Genomic DNA, 18,551 nt, shown 5'->3' on the forward strand with positions numbered 1-18,551 from the left:
TAAGTAATGGATTTTTGCAAGTTGATACATCCTCTATCTGCTGGTGGTACATACCGTTCATCATGGAATTATAAGGGAACCTGGCCATGAAACTGATCTTCAGTCAATGATTCAACTTGTAAAACTGAATCTGAAGTTCTGAAAATCTGCACTTCAATCAGATGTTGCTGGAATGAAAATCCACTGTGTTGGTGTAAAGAAGCAAAACTAGAAAAACTGCATCTTTGTCCAAAGAATTATGGGCCAAACTGTAGTATTTATTTTAAATTTCAGGTAAGCATTTCTTGGGCCTGTGTGGACACAAGTGAGCAATGGCTGGTACAGCTATATTAATCTTGTAATAGAGAAACCAAAAAGACTACTTCCCATTCTCATTAGAAAGCCGACTACACCGGAATCTAACTTTAAGGTTATATTTAATCTAAATATGTTATTTCTACTACTATAATCTACTGTCCTCTGGTCTATATCTGCAGATACATTTCTTTTTAATTTTCCCCCATTTTGAATAAAATAAAACACACAAACTTGAGTCTGAAACCTTTAAAATGTATTTACATTATATTGTCTTACACAGGAAAACCTTACAGGGCTGTTGGGAGGAAATAGTGATTACTGTCATTAAATAATTAGCATTGATTATTATGATAGTGTTGAGTTTCAGGCTCTCTATGTGACTGCAAACAGCCTCACATGTCTGAAAATGAGATGAAATATATATAAAATAAACAGCAATATTTGGCATAAAAAAAAGAAAATCTAAGATTATAGTCCCTTAAACATTTCATGGTCATTATGTACGGCCACGATAATATACTTCAAAACAGGCGTGACATGCAGACAAAGTAAAGAAATAAACATTCAATAAGCTGAACAGATGCAAAGGTCTCAGTTTTCTGTTTGAGGACTGCTCGTTCTCCCTTGGATTCACTAAGGTAGTAACTGAACAACAGAACGAGCACGCTTTGTTACAGCTGCTTTCACCTTCTGACCTGCCATAAAAAACAAAAACACCAAACATCGGGGATTGTGATTGTCTAAGCGATGCTAAATGTTTCACAGCAAAAGAAAAAAATTCTCCTCGTCAAAAGGAGGAAAACATCTGAACGCCGAACTTTAAATTTCTTTAAACACTGAGCCGCAGTGCATGTGGAGTTTTCTACCAGACCTTTCAGTTGCAGTGCAGACAGAACAATCAAGTCAAAAAAGTCAAACTCAGTAACAAAAGAAAATCTCGACAGTACTTAAAAAGTATTGAGATAAAAATAAAGTAAAATAACACTTTGGATAATAACAATGCAGAGATACGTGTATCAAACATAAAAAGATATTTCCCTTTGAGATCAAGCAGACAGATGATGGTTAAAGGCACAATATAAATATGCACACGGGACACAAACAAAACGACACACAAATACACATTCTTAACGGTCAAGCTGCATGTGTGTGAAAATCTTCTTCAGGCTCAGTTATTGTTCAGTCTTAATCTCATTCAGACTGGGGAAGGTCCATCCCTCTGCGCTCCTCGCCGTCTACATAACAAAACAAACCCCTCGAAATACAGTTAATGAGCAAAGTAGAAGTTTATTGCACTGTCATCCTTTATTTTTGATTCCCTCCTATATGATTTAGAAAGACTTTGGGTTGTTGTGAGGCTGAGTGACGGTAACTCAAAGTAACTGAGGAGGTGTGTAAAGCCATGTCTCGTCTACTTCTTTCCCCCCCCTTTATTATAATAATATCTGGGTCTTAGACTGCCTTCTGTACCACTTTCTGACATTCACAGACAAAATTAAGACTGCATCTAATTATTAATCATCTTCCTAATTAGTAATTTGATGCACATCATATCTACGACTCCAATAAGACCAACAGAGCCTCAAAAAGCCAAAAATATTCAGCTGCAAATTTTCTGGTACTTTGAAAAACAATGAAAAAATACTTTTATGAAAAAAAGGAAAAAAAAAAAAACAGAAAGAAAGAAAGAAAATCAACAAACAACAAAGACGATGAAAGAAAAACAACACTCCAGAATATTTTATGCTTTCATCTGAAAGTCAGCAAGTTTCCCAGATTATAAGAATAACTCACTGTGATGATCTCTGAAGAACAAAGTTTTATGATCGAGGACTTCGGTTAATCCATTTGTGAGAAACTCAGCCATCAAGTCTACACATGAACCCTGGACTAGGTCCTCCCTGCACACCAGGAAGTAATCTGCTTCAGACGTGTTCTCATTTGTGGGAATATGTTCGGTTGAAGTTTGCGTGCAGAAAGCAGAGCAAACAAAGCTCCTCCGTTCTCGTGTATTTGTTTTAGAGAGGCGCAGGTTATTGACCCCAATGGACCGAATCAGACAAGGAAACGTCAAAAACATTTCAGGGCTACGGCACATGTATGAAAGCGTCTGGTTTAGTCTCATGTGTCCCTGCTGGGTCGTCTCAGTAATCCAGCCATGGATGCTCATATTTTCCTACTCAAACACTCTGAAAACATACTTGGGTTACTTGGGTCATCGAAGAAATAAAAACGCTACATGATCTTCAGCTGTGTAACATTTCTCTAAAACCACAGATGGGCTCAGCTTTTCTTTAAATAGGAGGAAAGTGAAAAGAAGACTTCTACTTTGTGATTAGCTTATGACCAAAAAATAAACTCCCATTAATCGGGTGTTCACTTGTACTAGAACAATTTTGGAAAGACCAAACCAGCACACTTTAACCAGGCATCAACAGATCCATATCACAGTGAAATGAATATGACAGTGCGGACCTTTGAATCACGGTTTCGTTCTGGTTACAGATTTGTCACTCCACCTCTCTTCTGGGAATTCAAGGACACTTGGGACTGCGCTCTGAGGAGCCCAAAGGACACAAAGAGTGTTGATTATCATTGGCATAGGGTGGAAAAAATGTTTTCAAGTCCAAATATATTCAAAACATCACCAGTCATGACAAAACTTCAGCTTTCAGCTTCAATTAAAGAAGCTCTTTACAGCCACAAGAGGAAAAAGGATAACTACACCAACGTCAGATATTTAAGTCTCACGTGGATGTAGTTCTACGTATGTAGTCCAGCCCTGGAGTGTAATTGGAGGCTATTATATTATTTATTCTTTATCATTTATTAAACTTTTATTACTTATTTTTGCAGTATTCTGTTAAGTCACATATTTGTTTTCTTGCCTTATAAAACATCAAATGAAGCCACGAGTCTGAAAACCACACAATGGGGGAAAAATAATAATAATAAAATTGTGATCCTTCTGCCCAGTCATCCATGAAACTGATGATGCTCTGTGCATGTTTTCCCACACTTATTACCACTTCCTGCAGTTTGCATCTCTTATCCTTAGCACATGCTCGGTGACCACGGATCACACACAGTGGAGAGGTCAGAACTGATGGTGCTGACTGATGGTGTGGTTTGGTCTTGTCGTGACAGTCAGAGATTAATGGCCCCTGCTGCCCTCCATCACTGAGTACCTTTTGTTTAATAACGGTCTGGCTACATAAGAGGCAACACATAAAAGTGGGATTAATTGATACTTGATGACTGTCAGGAACATAATGAAAAACATAAAGGCAAAATGATGCTTTCAAGTCACCCTGGAAAGAGATTTTTCAAAATAAAACGCTATGACAACCTCCACAGACAAAGCCACCAACAAACAACGTCTCCTTAGCCGTTTAAACTCAGTGAGAGTTGAGGGATGGTGTTCGCTGCAGGACTTTTGGATGTTTATGTGAAAATGAAAGCCAAAAACCGTGAAGAAGCTGGATAATAGAAGTCATCCCTTCCGTGTCCAAATCAGTGCCAGTTTCAGCCGCAGTGAGCTTAGCTGCCGTAGAGGAGGGGGTGCTGGGCGAGAGGAACCTTACTTCTGATGACTGACGCGTCCAGTTTGTTTCTCGCAGGCGGCTCCGACCCAAAGTCCGCCTCAAAGCGTTCACCAACACACAGCCAGTTGCAAGTCGTCAGACAGCGAGAGCAGATTTCTAACAGGTGAGTGTGGATTGTTGGGCTTGTGGAGAATTTTTCCACACACACAGTTTCACTCCACAAGTCACCAGTACGACGACAACATTTTTCCCTTTGAGTGCACAACATTCAACAGCATCCTCATTACAAGAAGTCCAGTTCCAGCGCTTGGTGAAGGGACACGAGGTCGCCGTGACTGGAGATCCGCCAGAAAGGCATGTTGTGCTGCAGAGGGAAGGAGACAAAAAATTAGGCACAAGAAAGCAGAGTGTGTAATTGTAAAGAGCACAGCCTGACAAAGTGTTTTGTCCATGTGAGGGTCTCCCGTCTACATATGGCAACTTTATTTAGTTTAATTGTAGAAAAATCAGGGTTCCGGGGGAAGGGGGGGGGGGGGGGGGTGTCACTAAACTTTTAAGCCAGACCGCTCCAACAGATTGTGCAAACATGCAAAGGAATATTTAATGCTTGACTAATTAAACATCTCTTAAATCCACTTTACTGCAGACAGTTTTCATGCAAGAGAATCCCTGGATTTATAATCACTTCCTAAAAATACATGGAAGAGAAAACAACTTCCTGGCTCTTATTTTGAAAGTTCACTCGTTGTCAACCAGCTTCCCCTGTCCTTCTCATCTTATATGTTTTTTCCTGACAGGTTAACTTTGTACCATTCAGGTACTTTCTCAGAGAGGATCTAGGATGAATCTGCTCTGGAGATTCAAGTCAGTCTAAACAGTAACTTCAGCAGGTGGAACAATGGCTCATTTATCTTTTTGGTTTATTGGTTATAAACCATCTTCTTTCATGCCAGACTGTAAATAACTGTTCAAGTCAATGTCATCCAGGATCAGATTCTCCTAGTAAACCATGCCTTGTTTCTTTTTCCTGGTACATGATCTCGTGATCAGGAAGAAAAAAGACAACAAAAACCATGTGGAACGTGTACCTGCATCTTTTTTCCTAAAAATCTGAAATTCTGCCTGTCCACACAAAAACACAATCGAATTGTTCCATTAAAATGGGTCAAAAATCATAAAATGCTGCAGATCATCCAATTTGAAATGAAATAGTTTAAGAAAAAAAAAAAAAAGGCAAAAATGGAGTTTTACCTGTTTTGCTGCAAATTCCTCATCTCGGCCGTCACCGATCACCACATAAGTCACTTTTTTCCCAAAGCGAGAGACGATCCTCTCAAAGCAGCTCTCTTTTCCTACATGACAGGAAACCGCAGGGAAAAGGAAAATAAAGAATCACATAAAGATATAAACAGATCTTTTTTTTTCTTTTAATTTGACACAGAGTAATCGGGTTGCATATGTACCTATTTTTGTGGCACTGTAGATGTTTTCGATGGGGAAGACGTCTCCCAGGCCGTAGAGCAGCACTTTGGCCAGAGCTGGAACCAGCTGAGTCGTGGTGACCAACACGTTCATACACTTCCCCCTGTTGGTGGGTGTCACACACACACAGATTTATAACATCATCATCCAATTCAACTGTACTTGATTTGATTTATACAGCACCAAATCACAACAACAGTTGCCACAAGGCAGTTTGAATTGTAAGATAAAGACCCTACAATAACTCAGGGTTAAGGGTGAATCTCAAAGATGCAAATAAAATATTTTAACAAGGAGTAACTAATCTACGACATACTACCTACGAGCTAAAACAATAACCTGAGGTGCTCAAACCTGGACTGGATGAGCAGCAGAGACTTGAGCGCAGTGCTGAGCCAGGAGTCTGTAACATTCTCGATCTCGGACTGAAGCCTCAACAGCAGCTCCCTCTTCATGGGATTCAACAGGCCTGGAACACCAAAAAAAACCTGAAGCAGACGTCTAAGCTTAGCCTTTGAGCTTCTTCACTGCAAGCTCTAAACTCCGTTAGGAGCAACACTGAAATGCACGCTTTTTACAAAATGCTTACAATGATCCACCTACTGTGGCTCAAACTCCAAAGTCTGAGTGCAGCTCACCTCCTTAACAGTTTGCCGTTTGTTTTTGGCTGCTGTACTAAAACATTTATTTGTGTAACAAGAGCAGGAAAACAAAGAGCTTAAGCTCCAGTCACTGCTGGTTTCTGGAAGCTGGGAAGAAAAGTCTGGTGTTTTAATGTGAGAATGTATTTTTCCTTCATCTGAGCTGCTGTCACTTAAGCCTTCACAGGACGGTGCTTTGCAAACTCACCCCCGACATTTCCTTTGTAAGTATTGTAGATCTCTTTTAGCCGGCGGTAGCGAAAGGCCAGTTTACGCATCCACTCCACCCCTCCCTGAACTCCTGTGGTGGTTCCTGATGCAGCTCCACCGCTGGGGCCGTTAAATCCATCCGCCATGAAGTTGTAGTTGCTGAAGCAAAGACAAACTACCTGTGATTACTCAGAACGACACAAAGCATTTTGTAGTGTCTGGGTTAGTTAGCGGGGCAGCGTGTAACACACCTCAGGTCCTGTCCATTGTCATCAGACGCCACATCCTCAACATGGACTTGATCACACTCCTGGAAGAAAACACAAGTAGAGGGATTGTTTTCCTAGTTTTGTTAGGGACTAATTAAATATGAAACTAAAACATGTATGACAAGTAATTGTGGGGCTTTTTGAACACCTTCAACCTGTTAAAACGGAAGGAGGTGGAACCAGAAAAAACACTCACCAGTTACCTGATTATTATTCACATGTATAATAAGATGCTTTTTGATTGGTTGTAAGTTTAGAAGTGCTCATGTCAGGAAACAGAGCCGCATTTGTTTGTTTAATGCAGTTCAACCGGTTTTTCACAGTCAGCCTATTGTCTATCTGCCTTCTTCCATCTGACATACAACTCAGTGAGTTTGTAAAAAATTTAATTAAATCTGGAATTCTGGTTTGTACCAGCTGCTGTGAACAAGCAAAAGCTGCTCGTCTCTCATATTCACTCCAGTCTAAACAAACGTCACTGTACCTCGAGGTCATTGAAGAAAAGATGGGTGTCTGCCAGCTCAAAGATCAGCTCCTCCATCTGCAAGCCCAAGTTCAACACAGTCGCCGGGTCCTGAACAAAATAAAACAGACCCACAATAAGCACGTTACACAATTCAATAGGTCTAATTTTTGCATTGTAAGCTCAAAGGATTCATCTTTGGAAAAACCAACCTTGCCAAACTTCTGAGCATAAGAGCCGGTGAGCAAAGAGTGGAATATAATGATGGTTTCATCCAGATCCCATAAAAAAATGCGCTGAAACACAAAAGAACAAGATTACCTGTTGGACTGCACTCCATATTACAGTGAACATTTTCCTGCTCCTCTAACTTTCCCATTATATTTCAAAAAGCATGAAAAAAACCCCATAAACATAACTTGGGTTTGGACTTGACACAGAAATGGTTCAGTTCCTGTAATAGTTAATTAATATATCTATCATTGTAAGGATTTCACAAATGTCAAAACAAACTCACTGCTATTAATTATATCCAGTACTGTTTAATAAATTACCTCCAGGTCACTCTCAGCAGGTGGAGAGTTATCAGACTTCTTGCCCTTCCCTTTGGCTTTGCCCACCGAGTTCCTGCGGCCGACCTCGTCCTGATCTCGAGCTCCAGCGGGCACTGCCACAGCTGTAGGAAGAGCCGCACAAACAGGCAGGTTTTCTGGTGGGGACGCATCTAAAACGAGACCAAGAACATGAGCGTGGCAGCCAGCATAAAAAACAACCTTTAAACAAGAGAGCAGCTGAAAGAAGATTCTCATTTTAGTTATTTAGATTTTCCACTTAAATTCTTTTTGAATTCCACAGCACATTATGGGACTAAAAAGGAGAATTGGCTGCAGACTTTTTCACTTGTTTACTGAGGTGCAGATCCAGAATATTAGCTGCTCTCTTCACACTTCAGTGTAACCTGGTCTAAAGCTGACAGTTTAATGTCTGATCCAACAACTTTAGATCTTAAATTTCTCATCTGCATCTCTTAAATGTCTCGAGCTGTGCAGGGCTGCAGTGGATATCTAAAAAGAGCTCCAGACAAAACAGAACAGTTCTGTTATAAGTTCTTCCAGGATGTAGAACAAATTGCATCTTGAAAATGAAATTTTAGCCAGGTGCACAGGAGAACTGATAAAAAATAAATAAAATAAAAAGTACACTATACTTCATCCTAACTGTTTAACTAGTTTGTTAAATATTTCTACACAGTAACACAAGCACCTTAACAGTGTGTGCAGTATTCATTTAGTTATTTTTCAGGTTTTTATTTATGTAAAGTTAACTTAGAGAAAGACAGTACCATGAGACGTTTTGGTTTAAGTATTCTTACTGTGCTTTTTCCTGCTTTAAATGTAGGTACAGCAATGTGTGTTAATGTTACACAGCTATTTACTATGTGCTGTAGAACAAAGTGCTGACAGTTATTTAAGGTAAAGAAACCAAAAGAAGAAAAAAGGTAAAAGGCAAAAGATAATGAAAAGCCAAAAACCTCTAGGAGGCAGTCCAGCTGAGGCGGCCTCCTCTGATTTCACTGCTGAATATCCAGCAACACCTGCACCGCCACTGTGGTCATCACTGTTAGGTAGCCCAGCAGGCACGTAGCTGGGAGGAAGAGTGTAGTACTGAGAGAACTGACTCTGTCCCAGAGAGTTATAGCTGCTAAAATCCTGGAGAGAAGTGAAACAACATACAAACGTGATCAGCAGAATGATGGGAAAGGACTCCACGCAGGGCTGAGTAACAATACGTGGGAACAATCTCATCTTTTCAAGAAGTTCTAATATCACTGAACATAACACAAACTCAGGTTCTGTGTCAGACAGTAAGATGAACCCTCTGTGATCAAAACTTGATCCCAAAAGCATCCACTTCCTGTGGATTTCTTCCCTCACTCAAAGACAAAAATACAGAAGTTTGAGCTGAACTTTTGCTCACATTACAAATGCTTTTAATATCCTTTTATAGATCACTATGTCTAGCATTCTAATCTCCAACCACAGCACACAATAAACATGTTGAGCACACACATACAAGACTTCTGCATTCCTTGCTTGAGATTTGCACCATATTAACACTTTGCTCGCATACATTCATAGCTTGAAAGGAATTTTTTCCTTTTAATTTTTGGTCATTTTAAAGGCAATTTTCCACTCCCACAGTGCACCAACCGCTCTTAAAAACACACACAAAGATAATTTTATTCTTCATCTTACTGGAGAGTCACTGATTCTCACCTGATGGGCCACCGCCGAGGCGGTTGTAGTCGCGGCTGTAGCTGAAGGGATGTTGGAATACACACTGGATGTTGTGAAGCTTGAGCCTAGAGAAAGAAACATTCGCATTAAAAGAGATGCAAAGTCTAAAATATAAAAATAAAAATTCTTCTACATGATGTTATAATGGCAAGAGAGGAAATCAGAGCTGTGCCGCTGCAGGTTCTCCTTTACTGTGTTCTTCAGGTATTTGCAGACAGTGAGACAGAGTGAGATGGCAGCTTGCCTTGGCTGGGGTATGAGTAGTGCAGCTGGCCTGGCTGGGTTGAGGTATATGTGGAGCTGAAACTGAGAAACCCAGGCTGGCCACCAGAGGGCGCATCAGGCAGCCCTGTCTCTGTTTTTATGCCTGGCCACATAGCACCTGAAGATGAAAGAGAGCAATGGAAGCTGAAGATGAAGAGGCAGCAGGGGAGAAAGTGGGTCACTGAAGATGCAGCAAAGTTAGTAAACTGGGTACTCCCGTCAAGATTTGTGTTTGTGTGTAAAAGCAGGGTTTAAAAGCAGACTGGTTCAGCGCCAAAGCACAGTGAGGCTTTAAAAGCAAAGTCATGAAGTGTGATGCTTGGATTTTAGAGAGCAGACTGTCCTTAAAAAGGGTCGTCCTAAAAGAGCAGGCACTAACCAAAAGGTGGGAGACCGTAGGTCTGGCCTGTTTGGGGGAAGGATGAGTACACAGTGGACTGGGCCAGAGGAGGAAACGCCACCTGACTGGTGTATGACGTTACTGCTGGGCTGAAAGAGAGAGAGAGAGAGAGAATGACTACCTATAACAAAAGTGAGTACACCTGTAGCAGGTGCATTATACAAAACAAAAGAGCCAGGCTTTGTCTTGATGTAATAAAAAACAAAAAAAAACAAAAACAACACACACACACACACACACACACACAGAGTTGGATTTTTCATCACCACATTTACATACAAACACCTACTTTATCACTTTTACATTCGTAAAAGCACATTAGTAATCTAACCTGGTGGTCTGACAAGCCTGCAACATGGTGAGAGTAGAAGCTGCTGTACAAAAGGAGAAAACTGCAGCCATCAATAAAAGTCTTCTTTGGAACATCTCAACAAAATTAAAATGAGGTCCAAACGTTGCAGGTAAAGTCAGGATGCCACAAATCGTGCACCAAGGTTACTGTGGTTAACTAAAACCACACTAAAAAATAAAACTAGATTAAAAAAAACAACAACATTTTAATTAACTAAAACAACTGAAACTACTGATTTAGGTGTTGGTGAACCTGGAAAACTGACAACAATAAATAATAATTTTACCAAACTAAGATAACAGTAGGGATGGGTACTGGTATCCAGTTCCATTATGGCACCGGTTCTGACATAAACGGTAGTAACCAGACCGAAAAGCTGAACACATTTCGGTGCTTTATTTCAGTGCTTTTTTTTCCCTGAGATGTCATACACTTTGGATTCTAGCCAATCATTGTACCTTTCCAAGGATAGTAGGCGGGCCCAGGTACGTAAGTTCTGGCGACGCATAGCGGTTTTTTTTTAAAGCCGAGAAATGCACCGTATTGATAGCTTGCTGCAAGACCTCAGCAAGTGTGGTGCCTGTTATCGGTCCCAGAGTTAGCAACATCCCCCAAGAACCCGAAGAGGAGAGTTCTGGCCCCTAGCCCTGCCAGTGTAGCAGAAATGATGACGAATGATGATGGCAGCAGCAGCCGTTCTTCTCTGCGCAAGTAGCTTAATGTTGTTCGTGTGTAATTTACGTTGAGTAGGCTAACCACGTTATTAAATTAATGCACGTAAGGTGAACTAGCAAACACCGTCGTAGTTACATGCGGCTGTCTTCTTGTTTGATAGAGTGATACCATATATGCCCTATAGCTGCAGAAAAGGCTAACACTGTTATCTTTTTACCAAAAAAAAAACAGCTAAACATGAGAGGTTTTAGGACAAAGTTTGTTTTTTTCCATTGTTTAAGCACCGGTTCCAACCAAAGGAGGTATGTTGTATCAACAGAAAAGGCTAACTTGGTTATCATTTTGCAGAAAAAAAAGACACTGCAAAAAAAAGAAAAGAAAAAAAAAAAAAAAAAAAAACATAAGAGGTTTTTGGACAAAGTTTGTGTTCTCCATTCTTTAAGCACCGGTTCGAGCACCGTTTAAGCACTGGCACTGTTTCAAAAGTACCAGTTTGGCACCGGTATCGGATAAAACCTAAACGATACCCATCCCTAGATAATAGTTCAGTAAAATTTAGTTCAGTAAAACAAAACTTGCCTGATGAGACTTTGTATCAGTGAGACTGCGAGTCAACCACTTTCCAAAAATTCTGTTTTTATTGTAATACTTGTACTGATTTTTCTAAATATAACCAAATAAAAATAAAACCTAATCAGAAAATACAAAACTATAATAACGGTCTCAAACAGATCTATACATTTACCCCACAATGATCTTCTGACAAGTTAATAACTGAGTGGAAACTGATTAGTATGCTTTGTTTGAAAACTTATTGCATATGTGAGTGAGAATGTTGCATTTTTCCCTCTATAAATCTAAAGTGATCCATAAAGTTTAATGTCTCACTTCCATGCAGCATACTCACTTGCTTCCCTGATAAACCTGTTGGGTGTATTCAGATGTGGCTGTGGCATCGGTGGCTGCAGGAAAAGAGACTATTTTAGCTACAAGAGCACTTACAAGAGTAACATCACTGTGCACTGTTTAGAGCCGAGTCTGTTTCTGTTCATACCAGAATGACCGTACGAGTTAATTGAGTCACCACATGGTTGAGATCCAGCTCCCCTCTCTGCACTGGACTGCTCCTGTTCACCTGTGGCCACACATGAAATGTCAATAAACTACAGCAACATTTTTGAACATTATGAGCCTTTGATTTTTAAACATATTCTACTGACCTGGATCAATTTGGGCTGTGGACAGGGCAGAATATGAGTTCTCCTGCTCTGATGAACCTAAAACAGCGTCTGGGCTCCCATCATCCCCCAAATCACTGAAAGAGCAGGAAAAATGTTATTGTAATTAAGCAGTAATTTAAAATAGGTGAGCCCATATAAGTAGATACCAACCCTGACTCTTTCTTCAGTTTGCCATCTACGTCAATCTTGGCCTTCTTTGCCTGCACATGCACAAAAATGCAGACACACAAGTCAGACAGCTCACACAATTTAAACAAAGCAGCAGAACACAGTCAGTTTTATTTATTTATGTAGTTTTAATTAAGAAAAAAAGGTGCATGGGTTGACATTTATGAGCCAATGTGATATCAGCATGAATAGTAAATGACAACCTTCTGGGTAATAGAACAGTTCTTTACTGCACTGAAAACAAACAATATATAATATAACATCATTATGATCTATGCATCTCAAATCGTCCTGTGTTACAGCCAAAACATTAAACACAATGTACAGAAAATTAGCATAAATAAAGTAGAATAAGTCCATAAAATAAAGGTAAACTAACAAAACAAAACTGCTCAGTTAGAGAGATTAGAGGGAAAGGGCTAAATTAAATAGAAATCTATAGTTTAAAAAAAATACAGGAGTCCAATATGTAAGTAAAATATAAGGTAAAATAATGTTAATAAAACTCAAACTGAATGTTGAATATAGAAAAAAGTAAAACAGCTCACCACACTGACAAGAGAAAACAGCTGTACACCGCTGTAAATAATTCTCGTGTATAAACAGATTTGTAATACTTTAATAGACGTATTTTGCGGGTAGCAGATTAATCTGCATATCATCGATTGTCTCAATTAACCATCAATTCTCTTTTAGATGATAAAAAGAGAGCAAAAGCCTTTTAATGCTCCACAAAAAAAATGATACACTGTGAGAGTATTTCCTGCCTCAAAACAGGCCTTTGGTTGTGACCATGCAGGTAATCATGATTGGTCTATATACAAATAAGGCAAAAAGTCTGTATAATCTAATTATCATATCATATCATAAGTATATACACTTTCTTATCATTTTATCAGAAAACTTGACTGAACTTGAGTGATTAAGACCTTTAAAAAACAAACAAACTGTTAAACGGTGGGTATGCTTGGGTATAATGACATTTTCTTTGGCATCTCTCATAGAGATGAACACAAAAACAGAAAATAAAGATAAAGACTGACTGAAGCTGTCTCCTAAAATTCAACTTTGCGTTGGCTAAAACAGAAAATATGAACAGAAAATTTAATATTTGCTATCTTAAATATTTGCATGAACCTTAAGCCACATTTTTGTTATCATACACAAAACAACAGTTACAGGAAATCAGTAAAGTTACTATGCAAATGACTCCATGCATACTCACCGGCAGCTCCTGCGAGTCATCCATCTCTGCAGCGGAGCGGCCCGACATGTCTGCACACTCAGCCTACTCTCTGTACCTGGAGAGCCTGGCGGGACCCTGCTTCACACCACCACAGAAGCAAAGACAAACAGGCACAGAGTCAATGGTGGGAGCACAGTCTTATATAGTACCCCATACGTGACTCCCCCCTCCCCTTGTCCCATAAAGTGAATCCCTCTCCTGCCCCTATCAGGGTTCGATCAGTAGGAAGGCAGTGGCGATGAAGGAAGTGGGGCACCCTGCTCTAATCTCCAGCACGAGACTCACAGGTGAGGCACGTGTGGCATTGACGCTCACCAACGTCCTCGCCACTCTGTTTTTACTGCAGGATTAAGGATGCGTGCCACCTTACATGCGAACTAACCTACATTCAACGAAAACATACCCTCTGGGAGCATTAGCTGCTCAGGTGCACGCTCTCATATCAATAGATGCCCCGGGGGGATAAGATCTAACCTCGTTTTGTCCACTGCTCACTTTAACGGGCCTCTGCCCACAGCTGGAGGGATAAGCATTTACTCAACTGACATAATGTAAAAGCAATCAGAGAAAATAGGTCAGTCTGCAAATTAACACCAAATCAATGTGTCAGGTAGGTGTTGTTCTTAGAAGTGGTTCATTAAAGAACATGCAGGCTTGTGCGAGATTTAGATAAGTGAATTAAAAAATATATATGATAATGACATTTTTAAAGTTAACTGAATTAAAACGAGAAAAAAATTATTTTGCATGTCTCCCATTTAAGAAAATGAATTATCAATTGATCATTGGATTACCAAACGTCTTTATTATATGAGTTCTCAGTCTAATGAATGCCTTCTGCAAAAAACAAAAAGACCCACTTAAACCAACAGATATAAATACTTATATAATGCAGCTGCAACATTGGTCAGTAAATTAACAAGAAAATAATAATTGTAGTCATTTATATGTAAAACCTGGAGTCAGCTTTTCAAATGGGAAGATCTGATTTAATTTTTAAAATCATAGAGTAAAAACTGAGTACCTTTCAGTTTATTGTTTGCTGGTCAGACAAAACAAAACATAAAATAATAAAGAAAACCAAAAAAATTAAAAGAGAGCTTTCTTTCTTATTTTACTTCCACTTGACAGAGAAAAGATTAAAAAACAAGTAAATAATTATTTGATTGTTTGATGGATTTTAAAAAAAAAAGTAATTTAAATGTATTATTCAGGTTTGCAGAGTCATCAGCCCATTTGTTTTCCCCTAGGGATCAATAAAGTATTCTGATTCTGATTCTGATTGATTCTGTTTGTGAAGATAAGAGTCATCTGATAGATCAGTCAGAGGGCCCGGTGGCGCCTGTGTCCGGCAGCCTCGCCTCTGTCAGTGCGCCCCAGGGCAGCTGTGGCTACAATGTAGCTTGCTATCGCCAGTGTGTGAATGTATGTGTGAATGGGTGAATGACTGAATGTAGTGTAAAGCGCTTTGGGGTCCTATGGACTAGAAAAGCGCTATACAAATGCAGGCCATTTACCATTTACCATCTGCACATTTTTAACTGACCTTGTGTATAATGGCAAAAATGTTCTGGGTTACAAGCAGCTACATTAAATACATATATGAGTGAGCCTTGTTGACCTCTATCAATCTGTCAGCAAACAACATATTTATCTGGTAGTCCCATTATGTTTTGGCTGACAGTTAAAAGACCTGAAAAACATTTTTAAGGTATAATTTTATTACATTATGATGATAGTAATAAAAAAAACAAAAACAAAAAAAAAAAAACAGGTCAAACAGAACATACAGGGAACAAACGCTACAACTACAGGCTAGTTGTTGCTTCAAATACTGATATCAAGACCACTGAATTCCATGTACTGTGTAGCTATGCGTAATAGACATTTTTGGATAAGTCAATGAAATCCCAACCAATAAAACTCTTAGTAACATTTTGATAATTCAGCTAAATTTAATTTGGATGTGCCAAAATTAGTGAATTGCATGTCAGAATAGGGCTGTGTCAAGTACAATACTATAAATATAGTATAATGTAATATAACATAATATAATAAAAATAATTAAAATATACAAGGCTAGACAGTACTGGGAAAGTTAAAAACAATAAAAATTTAAAAAAAAAATCTACATTTACTACTGAACCACAAAGTTGCTATTGAAAAGCTTCACGCGCCTTCTGCAAGCTGCAGACAAGCGATCTTCCAGGAATTTTCGGGACATCTGACTGGTCAGTAGGTGGTGATTTCATGCTGCTGCATAGCAAGTTAGGTTTGCACCACAAGTTACCATGGCAATATAAGATGTAAACTGCCTTCCTAGTACAGAAAAACTAATGGTTAACCCTGAAGTTACCTGGATAAGCCCAAATCCTGCTTCATAAAACGGGCTTCTGATAACGTCCTTTCAATTGCTGTGGTTTGTTTTATTTAAGAAGGGCCAGGCCATATTTAATATGAATATTCTATGAATATGAATAAGAATAACACGAAAGGGAAGTGTACAAAGTACACAAAAAAGTAATAAAGCATTAAAAAACGACATATGCAGAGACAGATAACAGAATGACAAAACCATTACTACAAATTTTAAAAGCCTTACTACACATTTTTAATATATACATTTAAATGACTAAAGCAATATGTGGTTAACACGGATTTATTATTACTAATTCACAACTCTCCTTACTAATAATTACTAATAACTGGTATCGCTCCTTAAAAATGTCATATTGATTGCCGTGTGCAGGCTGCAAATCTGTGTATGGACTGTGATTATTAAATGCGTTTGCTCTAGTGCACATGCTACCATCGTTGTTTGTCCTGTATATTATTCTAGCATTAATCCTGGAACGACAGATTGCATCAAGTCATGCGAAAAGTTCCCATCCATGACATCTCCAAATGCTAACAGACTACCGTTAGGTTAGCTGGATTTAGCACCCGGGAACAGTTTACTGTGAAGGTGAAGCCAGACATCGGTCTACTTCCTGGAGAACAGCAACTCGTCAGTTCTATCCGGGGACAAACGAAACATTAATTCGCATAGAATACTAAGTCAGACGTGACTAAATAATTTAAAGTGACTGGCAAAAACTAATAAAAGAAACAAACAGACCCAAGTAAAAAGCACAAACTCACCAGCATTTAGACCACACCGGAACGCTAGCGTCCCAACGTTAGCAGACAATGTCGATTATCACTTATTCTTTAGTGGCAACTTAATTACGGTGAACTTTGCCATCAGCTGTTCAATTTGCATGCACTGCAGTCTTCCCAACTCTGTACACTGGGGAATTAATCACTAGCTGTACTTGTTTTCCCCCGGGCATAAAGTTTCCCGTTCCAGAGATTAGTCGGGACCAGCGGCCATTGGAGTAGGTACTGAAATGGCAGCGTGTGAAACCATCTCACTTCTGCTGCATTCAGCTGCAAAGCTGATTGCAAAACAAAAAGCCGAAACACAACAAAATCATCGAGACACGTCTTACCATTGAAGGAGCGATGGAGGAACGCTTTTAATTAAGCGCCTTTGGTTGAAACCACCATATGAAGCTTTGTCTGTTGTTAGGGAGCACTATTTTGCAGGAAGTGGTCGTTGCGGACTGTTCTGCGCATGTGCGAAGGGCTGATTCACAGTGAGACAAGAGCATCGCACAGACACAGGTGAGAGTAAAATGCAAACAGCTGTTATTTGAACAGGTGAGCATGCTTTGAATGCGTCCAGTTTTACCTCGGGGTTTGTTTTATCGCATGAAAGCTCGTTTATATCAAACAAATTGTTAAAAAATGGTACAATAAGTTCAGACTTTATTGATTTAAACTAGCTCAGTCTAAGATTTAAAGTCCAGGTGTCATTTTCAGCCTTACTGTGATGTTCAAAGGACTGGACACAATAGTAGCACATAAATAAATTAACAATATATGAGCAATAATTCTATTATAATCAGCAAGTATTTTAAAATTTAAGACAATCTTAATGTTGAAAGATTTTTAAAACAGTAGACCAGCCATCTTCTTCCGCTTATCCAGGACCGGGTGGTAGGGGCAGCAGCCTAAGCAGAGAAGCCCAGACCTTACAGTAGTGTTCTAGATTATCTATTTTCTCATTAAAATGTCTTTATTTTATTTTATTTCATGTGTAGTTTTCACCTGCATATTTAAAAAAAATCTTTTTAATGTCTTCTCATACCTCAAGTAACTAACTTAACAATAAACTGAATAGTTAACTATGAAAACCACTGTCCGTTGCCTTAGAGTGGAAATATATATGACTATGCACTTAAGTGTGAGTGAACAGTATAATTGTGTAATGTGATCTGTAGTGAGAGTAGTTAGCAGGTGGAAGAGAGTCTGGAGAGAAGAGGAATGAAAGGAGAGGGAAAGCTCAGGTTGAGGGGTTTGGAGACAAAGTTCGGTTGAGATTGACATGTGCAGAGGAGGGAAAGTGGACACGCTGAACAAGGAGCTCCAGGCACCTCAGAGAGGAGGTGGTGGCGACCTCTAAAGGGACCAGCCGAAAGAAGAAGTCTATTTTTCTCCCATTTCTGGCCATCTGAATCTTTTCTCTTCTCGAGGAAATTATGTCCCTTGTTTAAAAACTGATTAGAAAGCCTGGAAATACTTTTGTCACAATCCTTGTGATTCTCCTTTGGGAAAAGGCTAAAAGGACTCAGGTGGAAAGGTTAAACTCAACCTGTGACCCTATGGCTCAGGGAAAATAAAAAGGTGTGTCTGGCCAGCTGCTGACCTGTTTGCCCGTTGATGGTGTTTCCAACGATCAATTTGCCTGTGAAGCAAACTGAAGGAAATGGGGCTTGAGTATTTTTCCTTCATCAGAACACCTGCTGACATAGTTTAAATGTAAGGAAGAGATACCTGTTCATATCCTCACAGCACAACCGAATTAAGGAGCTAAAGTAAAAGCTATCAGTATGTAGAAAAATTATTCATTTAGCTTCCATAATGTCATTATAATAAAATGTAAATACATCTGGAAGA

At 39.3% G+C, this 18,551-nt stretch overlaps 1 protein-coding gene across 5 annotated transcripts; it reads right to left on the reverse strand.

Moving 5' to 3' along the window:
- Nucleotides 1–528: 528 nt before the first annotated feature.
- Nucleotides 529–17,201, reverse strand: eya3 (EYA transcriptional coactivator and phosphatase 3). Of its 5 annotated transcripts, XM_026156813.2 has the most exons (19): nt 17,042–17,200; nt 13,530–13,625; nt 12,287–12,336; nt 12,116–12,210; nt 11,950–12,030; nt 11,803–11,857; nt 9,848–9,957; nt 9,449–9,586; nt 9,184–9,269; nt 8,439–8,616; nt 7,462–7,631; nt 7,120–7,203; nt 6,929–7,018; nt 6,427–6,485; nt 6,174–6,334; nt 5,679–5,793; nt 5,306–5,427; nt 5,094–5,194; nt 529–4,206 (listed from the first exon to the last, which is right to left on the reverse strand). In XM_026156813.2, exons 2-19 carry the CDS (start codon nt 13,575–13,577, stop codon nt 4,126–4,128), a joined length of 1,824 nt encoding a protein of 607 aa, XP_026012598.2. In that variant the 5' UTR covers nt 13,578–13,625; nt 17,042–17,200; the 3' UTR covers nt 529–4,125. The 5 variants fall into 5 exon arrangements, with proteins under 5 accessions (XP_026012598.2, XP_080152043.1, XP_080152041.1 ...); XM_080295915.1 differs by lacking the exon at nt 529–4,206 and having other exon boundaries at nt 4,480–5,194; nt 13,530–13,628; nt 17,042–17,186; XM_080295916.1 differs by lacking the exons at nt 529–4,206; nt 17,042–17,200 and adding an exon at nt 16,692–17,008 and having other exon boundaries at nt 4,480–5,194.
- Nucleotides 17,202–18,551: the final 1,350 nt, after the last annotated feature.

The sequence above is a fragment of the Astatotilapia calliptera genome, chromosome 22, assembly GCF_964374335.1.
Source record: "Astatotilapia calliptera chromosome 22, fAstCal68.1, whole genome shotgun sequence".
Taxonomy (NCBI): domain Eukaryota; kingdom Metazoa; phylum Chordata; class Actinopteri; order Cichliformes; family Cichlidae; genus Astatotilapia; species Astatotilapia calliptera.

What these genes read in the sequence shown, in the direction of transcription:
- eya3 (XM_080295915.1), bottom strand. Translation starts at nt 13,577, where the DNA reads ATGTCGGGCCGCTCCGCTGCAGAGATGGATGACTCGCAGGAGCTGCCG. An exon ending in ATGACTCGCAGGAGCTGCCG is followed by an intron (nt 12,337 to 13,529) that starts GTGAGTATGCAT and finishes GTGCATGTGCAG; the next exon opens with GCAAAGAAGGCCAAGATTGA. An exon ending in CTACAGTGCCACAAAAATAG is followed by an intron (nt 5,195 to 5,305) that starts GTACATATGCAA and finishes CCTGTCATGTAG; the next exon opens with GAAAAGAGAGCTGCTTTGAG.